The following is a 13,732-nucleotide window of genomic DNA, read 5'->3' as shown; positions in this document are numbered from 1 at the left end:
CATACAGAGAAAAATACCAATGGTATCAATGCAGGAAGCAAAGAGAAGACTGTACACTTCTCCCTCCGTATTCGCTGTGATAGGAGATTAACAGACCCGCGAATACAGAGAAACTGCAAATAACTTTTTACATTACATTACATTACTGACTTCTATTCCGCCCGCACCTTGCAGTTCTGGGCGGATTACAAAAGAGACATCTGGACATTTCCAGGAGAATTACAAGAAGATTGGTGAATCATATGTTATTCCCTGTTCTCTATTAAAAACCATCGTGAATATAGTGAAACCGCAAATAACATGGTGGGAGACCTGGCCTGTTCATGAAGGAGAGGCAAAACACGGTGAAGAAAGTGCTGGGAATCGGCGATTTTCTCTGTAAACGCTTGGAATCAGCGATTTCTCTATGCATGCTGATGTAATTTAGGGGGAGGAGCCAGCAAGCTAAAAACCATGAATAATCGAAACCGCGATTGCTGAAACCTCGAATACGGAGGAAGAAGTGTATTGATGCACAAGCTTCCAATAATAAATATTTATGCAATAAATCTTAAACTTAGAAGTGTTATATTATATGCTGGTGGGATTAAGCTCAGAGACCCGGAGGGGTTAACAAGGGGGAAAACCCCCCCAACCACCTCACCGTCCAATCATCACATGGTCCTCCATTTGTAATTAAATCTGCAAAAACGTCAATAGTAAAAAAAAACTTCGAAACTCTTCAATTCTCAGATAAAGTTTAAAAATGAAAAAACCACTTAGGCCTCCTTTTACAGAACTGCGCTAGTAGTTTCTGGTGCTGAATGGCCCGCGCTGCTCCCAACGCTCATAGGAACTATATGCTCTAAGTACGGCAGCCACGCTGAAGTGCCGGTTGAAGCAGCGCGGGAGGTTCCGGATCCGGCCGGCTGTGCACTCCCTTGGAGCGTGCACCCGGGGCGGACCGTCCCCCCCCCTCCCCTTAGTACTCCACTGCTCCAGAGATGGCTGCAATTTGTACTTAAATCTAGTCAACTGAATGCAAATGAGGTCATTTTGCTATTCCCTCCGCTGTTCGGAGAAAAATACCACCAGCTTGGAGCTAGCGTTGGGGGAGTTTGAAGAGAGGATTTCTTATGACTCTGTTTTAAAATCTGCTGGTTTTGACTGGTTTTCAAAGTGGAAGGAAGCCCATGTAACCAGTAGCTTAGCAAGGGTGAGAGGCATCCCTCCCCCGGCCTCTTCTATGCCCCCCCCCAACCTCCATATACTCCTCCCCCCCCTCCTCCGCTTCCCTTCCCCCGTACCTCTAATGTTCCTGGCACATGAAGCAACTAGGGAGTTGCATGAGGACAGAAATCCCACCCATCCCCGCCTGTCCCCGCCAGGACCCTCTCCGTCCCCATCCGTCCCCATCAGGGTCCTCTCCGTCCCCACCTGATCCCGCCAGGATCCTCTCCATCCCCGCCCGTCCCCATAAAAAGCAGCAATTACTTCTGACAGGATCATCAATACCACCGTTTCTTATGTGTTTGCGCTGCTGTTTTCCTTGTGGAATTTCTTTAGTGGAACCCGTTTTTTGTTTTCTGTTCATGTAATTAACTTATAAACCCCCTCTTTTACTAAGGCTGACGTGTCCATTAAATTATATGGACGAACCCTGGTTCCAAAGCCTTCCATCCCCGTGGGAGTCCCGCTGGCTAAAGGGGGGTCCCCGTGGGAGTCCCGTGGGCCAAAGGGGGGTCCCTGTGGGAGTCCCATGGGTTAGGGGGGATTCCCATGGGACCCACGGGATTCCCGCGATCCCCGTTCCTGTGCAGACCTCTAGTAGCAACTCCCCCAAGCTACTGTCGCGCCAGCGTTGGCTCTTCCTCCGACGCCACTTCCTAAGTGCGGGTTCAAGAAGCGGCGTCAGAGGAAGAGCTGACGCTGGCGTGACAGCAGGTTGAGGGATTGCTGCTCACGCCGGGAACATTACAGAGGTACTGGGGAAAGGAAGCGGCACCCGTACACGGCGCAAGGAGAGGGGCGAGAAAGGAGCAGGGGGTGGAGAGCAGAACGGGTGCTTGCGCCCGCACCAAGATGGCGCCCGGGGCAGACCATCCCTCTTATGTGCTGGCACTGAGAAACAAATGTGAGCGAGTGAGCAAACTTGAAAGTGAAAGAACACATTGGCACTTGCGCATGGGACTTCGGCGCGCCGACATTTCAGCGCAGACAATTCAGCGCAAGACTCCAGCGCACCGCTGATAAAGTTACTTTTAAAGAGATCCGACGGGGGTGTGAGGGGAGAGCCCTCCCAGTTTACTTCATACCATTCGCACTGCCGTGGGGGGGGGGGGGGTTTGGGGGATTGGAACCCTCCATTATAGAGGAAACTTAACTTTTTTCTGATTTTTTAGGAAAAAGTTAAGTTTTCTCTATAATGCGGGGGTTTTACCCCCCCACACCCCCCAACGGCAGCGCGTACAGTATGAAGTAAAGTGGGGGGGCTCTCCCCTCACACCCCCCGTCAGAGCTCTTTAAAAGTAACTTTTTTGGTGGTGCACTGGAGTCTTGCGCCGAATTGTCTGCGCTGAAACGTCAGCGCGACGAAGTCCCACGCGCTTTTGTCCCGTCACCGTTTTCTATGCTTAAATATAAGCTTGAAAAGCTTATAAAACTGCCAGAGGAGTGGCACACCAAGCGTGGCTTTTGCTTTTACAGTGCGTGCATAATTTGAACACCCTTAGCTTCGAGCACCAGAGGGTTGTGTTTCCGCACTGTTGGCTCCAGCGCCAGAGCTTTTGGCTGCCTAGTTTGCCATTGGTCTCACCTCAACCCAGACAGGAATTGCCCTCCAATTTTGTTTGCCAGTACCTCATTAAATCTTGTACACTGGCCAGACTTGGGACCCCCCCCCTCCTGCGTGCCGGGCAGGCATCCGAACGCACTGTGGATCTCGGTGTCAGGTCAAAAGCGCGCCGGGACAAAGGCGCGGGCAGACAACTGAGCGCAACGTGGAGGTGCGCGCCAAAGAAAATGACTTTATACAGATCGCGCCGCATTGTGGGAGCGTTGTGGGGGGTTTGGGGGGTTGCCTTGTAACCCCCCACATTTTACTGAAAACTTCACTTTTTCCCTAAAAAACAGGGAAACAGTTAAGTTTCCAGTATAATGAGGGCGGTTACAACCCCCCAAACCCCTCACAACGCCGCCGCGATCTGTATTAAATAAAGTGGGAGGTGGTTCCCCAACAAAACCCCCCCGTCGGAGCCCCTAAAAACACTCTTTTTCTTCGGCGCGCGCTTCCGTCTTGTGCTCAGTTGTCGGCGCGCGCCTTTGTCTTCGGCGGTTTTGTCTATGAACCGTGGGTCTCACTTACCTAGGCAGAGGCCACTGGCAACGTCGATGTTGGAGAAGTCGCAATAGAGGCCCTTGTGGGGGTCGCAGGGCGCTCTTCTGGAGCAAGGATCGCCGAGCTGCCTGGCACACACCTTACAGCACCCGCAGGAATCTAGGATCAGGCTGGTCCCCGCAGAACAGTTCAGGGGCTGCACGGTGCACTGGCACGGATAGGAACATTCTTCCACCTCTGCCTGGAGAGAAAAGCAAACTCACGAGATTAAGACTTCCGCCAGAGGCGCCCTCCAATGTTCCACTGGAAAGCGGATACCGCAAGAGACTAGGGGGCTCCAGAGTCCTTTCTGTCTTTAATCATGCCAGCCTTTGCAGCTGCACAGGATCTGGGAGAGAAGAATCCGAGCCTGGTTTTCAATGACTAGAAACTCCAGACCACTTAATTTTTCCTGGGAAAGCCACCATACAAACTTCAGAATTCTGGGGAAGGTAGATAAGCTAGGATTAGTTTAGCTATCCATTGGAGCCAGAGCCATTGGTAACCTTAATAAAAGGAGACCTGCTTTTATTTATTTTTATTTTTTTTGTATAACAATTTTTATTGAAAGAATCAAATAATCAGTGCAATAGGATAATACAAAAATACATTCAATACAATAAGAATTACAATAATATTTCATACAAATTTAAATCATTCTTTCAAATTTAATTTCCATATGAATTAATTCAATCTTATCTACACCCCCCTTAATTCCATCCCCTACCCACTATCTTCCCCTAAATGAAATCCCTCACCCTAGATGAAAGTTGACAAAAATAAAGAATTAAAATAAATAACTGGAATGTAATTATTAAACCTAATTTTCATAATAAATCATTGATAACCAAACTTCGTATTTTTGGTGAAAGATTCTGAATATTAGAATCCCAAACCTCCATAAAAAGACGAGTTTTTTTAGGCGAACCTCGAACCTCCCAACTCTCAAATAAAAATAAGCGATGTAATTGATTCCTCCAATGCCAAAAACTTGGAGATTCTTTCTGCAACCAAAATTGCATAATACATTTAGGCCCAGTCATACAGGCTTTCTGAAATAAAAGACATTAATAAAAGACCTGCTTTTAAAAAGTCTAGATAAAAGAAAACACAGGCAACCTTGGGAGCTTTAGTTATGGTCACTCAGATTTGGTATAAATTGAGGGGGGTGGGGGGAACCAACATTCTCTCTCACACAGAGACATTCTCCCTATTCTCCCCATCCCTGTCTTCAAAGATTACCCTTCCTTCCCCAAGGTTGATCCTAGCACTCTTCCCCTTCCTCTGCCTTCCACAAAGCTAGCCCTTGCTAAGCATGGACACACAAGGTCATGCGGAGAAGTTAATTCAAAGCCCAGCTCTTGCTTCCTTTTTCACTCCCTCCCCACCTAACCAGCACACAGGGACAGAAGAGGAGGGAGGGAGGCTTAAGCTGGACCAGACTAGAGAATGACACGGTGACAAAATTCATCACCGTTCCCGTCCCCGCGGATAACCGCGGGAAACCATCTTCATGTCATTCTTTAAGGAGAGAGGGAAGAATCAGAGTATGAATGGCCACAACCACTGACCCGCAAGCTTTGCTTTGAAGAATGCTGGTGTAGAAGGACTGAGGTTGAAACAGACACTGAAGAATGACAGTCTCTGGTATCCAGAGCAGATATTGTGATGTCATAATGCCTCATTCCACCAGTGCCTAAGAGCCAATCACATCAGTGATGTCACAATGGCTTCATTATCCTTGGCTCCAATAAGAATCAGAGTATGAATGGCCACAACCACTGACCCGCAAGCTTTGCTTTGAAGAATGCTGGTGTAGAAGGACTGAGGCTGAAACAGACACTACAGAATGACAGTCTCTGGTATCCAGAGCAGATATTGTGATGTCATAATGCCTCATTCCACTAGTGCCTAAGAGCCAATCACATCAGTGATGTCACAATGGCTTCATTATCCTTGGCTCACATAAGAATCAGAGTATGAATGGCCACAACCACTGACCCGCAAGCTTTGCTTTGAAGAATGCTGGTGTAGAAGGACTGAGGTTGAAACAGACACTAGAAAATGACATGGGATTATTTCCCGCGGTTATCCGCGGGAACGGGAACGGTGATGAATTTTGTCACCGTGTCATTCTCTAGACCAGACAGATCAATCGAGAAAAAGAATGAATCCGCTCCCTTCTTGTTGCTCTCCCTCTCCTGTAGGGAACAAAAAGGGTGAGGATGAAGTACATAGCTGTGCAGAGCTGTTCTTCCCTCCAATAATTCCCCTCATAGGAACAAAAGAGTTGCCGAACTGGGACAGACGGAATATCCATCAAGCCCAGTTGATCTTGTTTCCAGCAGTGGCTCACCCAAATCAAGACCCCAAATGAGTAAAACAGATTTTGAATGCTGCTTAACCTAGAAATAAGCAGTGGATTTTCCCACGTCCATCTTAATAACAGCTTATGGGCTTTTAGGAAATTAGCCAAACCTTTTTTAAACCCTGCTAAGCTAACTGGTTTCGTCACATTCTCTGGCAACAAATTCCAGAGTTTGATTTCGTGTTGAGTAAAGAAATATTTTCTCCAGTTTGTTGTAAATTTACTACTTGCCCTTGTATCTCGGAAAGAATAAACAAGTAATTCACATCTACCCCTTGCACTCCACTCAGTATTTTATAGATCTCCATCATATCCCCCCGAGCCATCTCTTTTCCAAGCTAAAGAACCCTAGCTGCGTTAGCCTTTCCTTTTCTTTTATCATTTTCATCGCCCTTCTCTGTATCTTTTCTAATTCTGCTATATCATTTTTAAGATATGACAACCAAAACTGAACACTAGAGAATGACACGGGGACACATTTTTCTCCATCCCCACAGGAACTCAATTTCCCCTCCCTGCAAGTTTTGTCCCTGTCCCTGCCCCATTCCTGTAAGCTCTGCTTTAACTACACACTTATGATTTTAAAGTGTCTGAGGCTTGTGCAGATGAGGACGGAGCTTAGGCATTGGTGGAATGAGGCATTATGACATCACAATCTGAGCTCTAGAATGTTGCTGCTTAGGATTTTAAAGTGTCTGAGGCTTGTGCAGATGAGAACGGAGCTTAGGCATTGGTGGAATGAGGCATTATGACATCACAATCTGAGCTCTAGAATGTTGCTGCTTAGGATTTTAAAGTGTTTGAGGCTTGTGCAGATGAGGACGGAGCTTAGGCATTGGTGGAATGAGGCATTATGACATCACAATCTGAGCTCTAGAATGTTGCTGCTTAGGATTTTAAAGTGTTTGAGGCTTTTGCAGATGAGGACGGAGCTTAGGCATTGGTGGAATGAGGCATTATGACATCACAATCTGAGCTCTAGAATGTTGCTGCTTAGGATTTTAAAGTGTTTGAGGCTTGTGCAGATGAGGACGGAGCTTAGGCATTGGTGGAATGAGGCATTATGACATCACAATCTGAGCTCTAGAATGTTGCTGCTTAGGATTTTAAAGTGTCTGAGGCTTGTGCAGATGAGGACGGAGCTTAGGCATTGGTGAATGAGGCATTATGACATCACAATCTGAGCTCTAGAATGTTGCTGCTTAGGATTTTAAAGTGTCTGAGGCTTGTGCAGATGAGGACGGAGCTTAGGCATTGGTGGAATGAGGCATTATGACATCACAATCTGAGCTCTAGAATGTTGCTGCTTAGGATTTTAAAGTGTTTGAGGCTTTTACAGATGAGGACGGAGCTTAGGCATTGGTGGAATGAGGCATTATGACATCACAATCTGAGCTCTAGAATGTTGCTGCTTAGGATTTTAAAGTGTTTGAGGCTTGTGCAGATGAGGATGGAGCTTAGGCATTGGTGGAATGAGGCATTATGACATCACAATCTGAGCTCTAGAATGTTGCTGCTTAGGATTTGAAAGTGTTTGAGGCTTGTGCAGATGAGGACGGAGCTTAGGCATTGGTGGAATGAGGCATTATGACATCACAATCTGAGCTCTAGAATGTTGCTGCTTAGGATTTTAAAGTGTCTGAGGCTTGTGCAGATGAGGACGGAGCTTAGGCATTGGTGGAATGAGGCATTATGACATCACAATCTGAGCTCTAGAATGTTGCTGCTTAGGATTTTAAAGTGTTTGAGGCTTTTACAGATGAGGACGGAGCTTAGGCATTGGTGGAATGAGGCATTATGACATCACAATCTGAGCTCTAGAATGTTGCTGCTTAGGATTTGAAAGTGTTTGAGGCTTTTGCAGATGAGGACGGAGCTTGTAGGAATGGGACAGGGACAGGGAAAAAAACTTGCTGGAATGGGACAGGAAAATTAGTTCCCACGGGAATGGGGAAAAATTTGTCCCCATGACATTCCCTACTGCACACAGTATTTCAGGTGTGGCTGCACCATAGAGAGATACTATAGCATTATAACATTTTTCATCTTTGTTTTCTATTCCTTTCCTAATAATTCCTAACTGCTGCCGCACATTGAGCTGAGGGTTTCAATGTATCTTCAACGATGACACCTTGATCCTTTTCCTGGGCAGCGACTCCTAACGTGGAACACCGCGTCATGTAGCTACAGTTTGGTTTCCAGTTTCCTTCATGCATCACTTTGCACTTGCGCATAGTAAACGTCATCTGCCATTTTGATCCAGGGTCTTGCAAGGTCCTCTTACAATTTTTCACAATCCACTAGTGATTTAACAGTTTGAGCAACTTTGTGTCGTCTTCAAATGTAATTATCTCACTAGTTATTCCCATTTCTAGCTCATTTATACATATGTTAGTTAATAAGCAATAGCATAGACCTTTGGGGAACCCCCACAACTACAACCATGAATTATTTCTAGAGTGCTTCCAGATGTACGAAGGTACAGAGTCACTATCTACCCTTCTCCATTCAGAATAGTAGCCATTTAACCCCCCTACTCTCTGCTGGAGGGGGACAGACGTGGCGGGAAAGAAGCTGGGGCTGGCATAAGCAGAACTATCAAGGAAAGAATGAGAGATGGAGAGATGGAAGGAGAGAGATGCCAGACCATGAGGGGGAACAGAGGGAAGATGATGGATGCCAGACCAAGGGGGGGGGGAGCAAGAGAGATGGCAGAGGGAGGTAGATATTTTCTGGAAGGGGCAGACACTAGATGGAAGTAAGCTCCCTTCTGCTTTGCCTAATTCATATCTTCCCCTCCAAGGCAGCCTGTAGGGACCAGAAAGGGAGAGGCCTACAATCTGATTTCCAAGGAGGGTCAGGAGATTTTACACAACATAACATAATAATTATAGACCGCATTACCAAAACGTTCTACGCGGTTTACAAAAGATTATAAACATGAAACATAATCATATATTTGAATGAGTCAGCTGAAGTTCCTAGTGGGACCTGGAGAGTTCCCAGGCTTGCAGTTTGACACCCCTAGTCTACCTGTTCTGGACCAGCTTGTTATGGCAGCTAAAACCCAGCCCTAGGCTTTAAAATTACACCCAGGTGGCCTGGGGTGATTTTACAGTTAGGAAGTCAGTGGATCTGCAGCATCCCCTTCAGCTATGGCTGCCTCTGCTATTCCTACGATGAAGGATCTTGTGTCCCAAACTTTCCTTATACTGAAGTACATTATACATTTACAGGATCCGTTCCTCGTCCTCACCAAAGCACAACGTAAAACACAAAATGTCAAGAGAAATAGAAGTTTGGCTGAAAATAATGGTAGGACAAAGTCCAATCATGCCCGTAGATCTGATCTGATACTTTTTAGATTAGCCAGAACTGCTATTCCAGCTGCAGGGCTGCACATGTGGAAGGGAGTTTATAGGATGAGAACAAAAAAAATCAGTCCCCTAAGGCTTGGAACACAGCCTATGCAGAAAATGAATAAATGCCGATTATTTTAAAAATAAAATCTTTCCCACAAGTCCATCTTTCCACTCTTCATGCTGTAGTTTGGATTACATCAGCACAAACGGTGCCGATGACGATCAGTGCAGTGGCACCGCATGGAGGCATCTTTCAGAAAACTCTAAAGCACAAATTTCCAGCCAAAAAGTCCATTGAAAATGTAGAACCGTAAATGTGTGATGAGTAGGAACTTTTAACGAATTAGATGTTGCCTAAATTAGTATAAAAAGTTTTCCAGCTAACGCTGCTGCTTTAGGAATGATCAAAGGCAGAGAGGAATTTAGGCAGAGCCCTGGTAATCAGAAAACAGACTTTGGAAGGTGAGGAGGGGGGGGGGGATGCTGTTACTCACCCCGCAGGGAAGGAGGAAGATCAGAGAAAGGACGATGACGCTCCTGTCCATGCTGCAGGATGGGGGGGGACTGCTCCCTCGGAGTCACCTGTCCCGGGATCTTCTCACTCCTCACTTTCAACCCTGTTCTGCCTGCTGAGCGCTGCCGGAGTTCCTTTAAATACTCTGCACAGGGGTGGTGCCCTGCAGCTGATGGGCAATGTCAAAGGATTCCCCCCCCCTCTCCATCTCCCACCGAGACAGTGCCCCATCCAGATTCCAAGCTGTCGGCCAGAGGGGCGTTGATCTTTGGATCTGGCAAATATTCCACATTCCGCTTTTACACTCTGAATCCCCGACATTGTTGCTTACCTTCTCTCCCCCCCCCCCACCCCACACACATCACACTTTTTTATTTTTTTACATTTAATTTGAAAAGTATGCAAGCTGGAACTGTTTTATCTCCACACCCCAGCCCATTCCTTCTGGCAGGATGAGCTATAGTATTACATAAATGAGGTTTTGTTTAGTCTAATTTGGGGAGGAAGAGAGGAGAAGGGAGAACGAATGGGCCAAACGTTCTCTGCACCATATGGGGTAGATAGAGATCCCCCCCCTCAATAGTCCTATGACAGTGTGAGTAGGTGGTGTTTGGAGGATATAACCCTGTAGTGATATAATAGGAAACCATATAATCCTCGTCATTTCTTAGTATGATGACCCCCCCCCCCCCCCACACACACACACACTCTTTTCCAGCACACTTTTTCTTCCCAGTATTAGCATATGAATCCTTCAGATCCTAAACTGTACTCGGGCAAAAAACTACCCTGTTTCCCCGATGGTAAGACACTGCCTTATTTTTTTTTGGAAGGCCAAAATATGCTCTAGGGCTTATTTTCGGGGGGATGCCTTATTTACATTTTTTTCTAAAAAGGGGGGGCTGTCTTATTTGACGGCTGAAGAATCGGTCGGCCGAAAAATCGTACCGTGTTATGGCCAGCTTTATCCATCATACCATATATTGTACCATTTAATGTCCCCAATGTTCTCATCAGGGAAACACAGTAAAGAGATTATTCTGTAGTGCAGCATCAGAGGGGACTTGACAATGTGAAACCCATTGTTTATATACCGTATGCATTTTAAACAGGCTTTATATACAGTAAGCGGTATTGCTCACAGCAAAAGAACCTGTCTGCGGGTCTCACTTTTGGATGTTCTGGCCGTGAACAAACTCCTGCAGTCTCCGTTAGGGAGGGATGAGGGAAGCTGCCTGTGTTTCCTTGCGCGGAGGTCACGTGCGCGCGCTGCAGTCCTGTCACTTCCTCCTCTTCACTTCATGACGAGGCGCGGCACGCAGCCATGGAGGCAAATACGGTAGACGGAGGGGACCACACGGAGTCACCCAACCGTACCACCCGATTCGGGTAAGCGCAGGTATCGGTGGGTGGCTTATTTGCGGGGGGGTGCCTTATTTTACATTTTTTTTCTAAAAAGGGGGGGCCTGTCTTATTTGATGGCCCTGCCTTATCATCGGGGAAACAGGGTAGGACTCCTAGAGAAGAACTTCCCTGAGTTGTCCAGCGTGTGCAAATAGCAAAGGCTTCAATGCAGCCATTGATCACATGCATGCTAGAGATGTCCTGAACAAAAACCCCAAGTGGCTGTGGTGTGACGTTATCTGGACAGGTTTGGTAAGTCGTCGCCTAGTGCCCCAACCATATTAACCTCAGACCCCCATCACAAAATCAGTTCTGGCTACCGCGCCGCTTCTGACAGGCACTGGAGTTTATGCTGTTCCAGTTCTCAGGAAGCGAGAAAGCCGAGATGATCAGATTCTATGTGAGGAATACGTTGATTTCATTATGTTGCAGAAATAAATCTGTTTTTATTTTTATTATGTACTATGTACATGGTTGCAAACATTGATGGTAGACCGCTGTGAAACTATTGTAATCTGTGGTATAGCAAATTCATACATTCAATCCAATCCAAACTCAAACCTGCCCTGTAGCACCCCTTCCTGTTCCAGTGCTGAGATCCCCTTTACCCAGAGTTCAGTCAGTGTACCTCAATCCTTCTAGACTGGCTCAGAGATAAGACTAGGGTTCACACTGACCACTGTTTTCAAGTCTGTGAAGCCATGATTGGAATACTGCGTCCAGCACTGGTCGCCGTACATGAAGAAGGACACGATATTACTCGAGAGGGTCCAGACAGAGCGACTAAAATGGAGGAATTGCTGTACAGTGAGAGATTAGAGAAAACTGGGCCTCTTCTCTTGAAAAGAGGAGACTGAGAGGGGTCATGATCGAAACATTCAAGATAATGACGAGAATAGACTTAGTAGAGAAAGACAGACTGCTCACCCTCTCCAAAGTAGAGAGGGCACTCTCTAAGCTGAAAGAGGATAGATTCTGTACAAACGTAAGGAAGTTCTTCTTCACTCAGGGAGTGGTAGAAAGCTGGAACCCTCTTCCGGAGGCTGTTATAGGGGAAAACACCCTCCAGGGATTCAAGACAAAGTTAGTCAAGTTCCTGCTGAGCCGGAACGTACACAGGTAAGGCTAGACTTAGTTAAATTGACCTAAATAAATCCAGGAAAAATTCCATCTGATACTGAAGGGAATAGACTTAGTAGATAAAGACAGGTTGTTCACCCTCTCCAAGATAGGGAGAACGAGAGGGCACTCTCTAAAGTTGAAAGAGGATAGATTCTGTACAAATTCTTCACCCAGAGAGTGTTAGAAATCTGGAAACGCTCTTCCGGAGGCTGTTATAGGGGAAAACACCCTCCAGGGATTCAAAGAGAGGGAAACACCCTCCAGGGACTCAAGACAAAGTTAGACAAGTTCCTGCTGAACCAGAACGTACGCAGGTAAGGCTAGACTCAGGGCACTGGTCTTTGACCTAAGGGCCGCCGCGTGAGCGGACTGCTGGGCACGATGGACCACTGTAGGAGGGTCCTAAAAGTTTTTTTTAATGTTCCTGGTGCAAATTCAAGAACAATTGGAAGTGCTTGACAACAGTTTGTAAGACCTGTACGGTTTGCATTTTAAAACACTTAGTTAGAAGAAGCCTAAGGAGTTCCTCGTGTAGATTGGCTGAATACACATTTTAAAAAAAAAAAGCACATAAACCAGCATGCCAGTAATGTGCATTTCTTTTCACCATTGTTTAGAAACAGCTAATGGTACACAGGAACATTTTGCAGCAAATTGACTTGAAATTCAAACACAGTGGTTTGGAAATTGAACTGTTTTGTGGAGGCTTTGAATGGTGTGTATAGCATTGTAATGAGGTGCCCTACCAAGAACTGTTTCAAAATGAGCTTGTCCTAGAGCAGGGGTAGGCCAATTCCAGTCCTCGAGAGCTGGAGCCAGGTCAGGTTTAAAGGATATCCACAATGAATATGTATGAGATGGATTTGCATGCACTGCCTCCTTGAGATGCAAATCCTGAAAACCTGACCTGGCTCCGGCTCTCGAGGACCGGAATTGCCTACCTAGAGAGATAGAAATGGAGAAAAATGAAGGCAGATAAAGACCGTACATTAGTCCCCCGAAATTCACGGGGGGTTAGGTTCTTGGAGTGCCTGCGAATTTTGAAATAACATAGAAACATAGAAATAGACGGCAGATAAGGGCCACGGCCCATCCAGTCTGCCCACCCTAATGACCCTCCCCTACCTTTACCTTGCGAATAGATCCCATGTGTCGATCCCATTTGGCCTTAAAATCAGGCACGCTGCTGGCTTCAATCACCTGTAGTGGAAGACTATTCCAACGATCAACCACCCTTTCAGTGAAAAAGAATTTCCTGGTGTCACCTCGTAGTTTCCCGCCTCTGATTTTCCACTGGTGCCCTCTTGTTGCCGTGGGTCCCTTGAAAAAGAAGATATCTTCTTCCGCTTCGATGCGGCCCGTGAGATACTTAAACGTCTCGATCATGTCCCCCCTCTCTCTGCGCTCCTCGAGCGAGTATAGCTGCAGGTTGTCTAACCGTTCTTCGTACGGGAGATCTTTTGAGTCCCGAGACCATCTGGGAATATTGGATGCGGTACATAATGGAATGCTTTTGGAGCTCTTTGCCCCACTACTACGCACGCACGCCCCTTCCCTGTCCTCATACCTCTCTAACATTCGCAGCGCGAACAGCAATCTGAACTTGC

The 13,732-nt window shown here is 46.4% G+C and overlaps 1 protein-coding gene across 1 annotated transcript in view; it reads right to left on the bottom strand.

The window, feature by feature from the left end:
- Positions 1-9,692, bottom strand: part of LOC117365250 (CCN family member 2-like) — a 57,590-nt gene extending 47,898 nt beyond the window's left edge. Inside the window, exons 1-2 of the mRNA XM_033955434.1 lie at positions 9,580-9,692; positions 3,344-3,557 (exon numbers count right to left, since the gene is read on the bottom strand). Coding sequence (XP_033811325.1) covers positions 3,344-3,557; positions 9,580-9,630 — 265 coding nt within the window. The 5' untranslated portion in view covers positions 9,631-9,692. The remainder of the gene's footprint in view (positions 1-3,343; positions 3,558-9,579) is intronic.
- Between the last annotated feature and the right edge of the window lie 4,040 nt (positions 9,693-13,732).

Source organism: Geotrypetes seraphini, chromosome 8, assembly GCF_902459505.1.
Source record: "Geotrypetes seraphini chromosome 8, aGeoSer1.1, whole genome shotgun sequence".
NCBI lineage: Eukaryota > Metazoa > Chordata > Amphibia > Gymnophiona > Dermophiidae > Geotrypetes > Geotrypetes seraphini.
The sequence above is the reverse complement of the archived record's forward strand: the minus strand, read 5'-3'. Positions and strand labels throughout refer to the sequence as shown.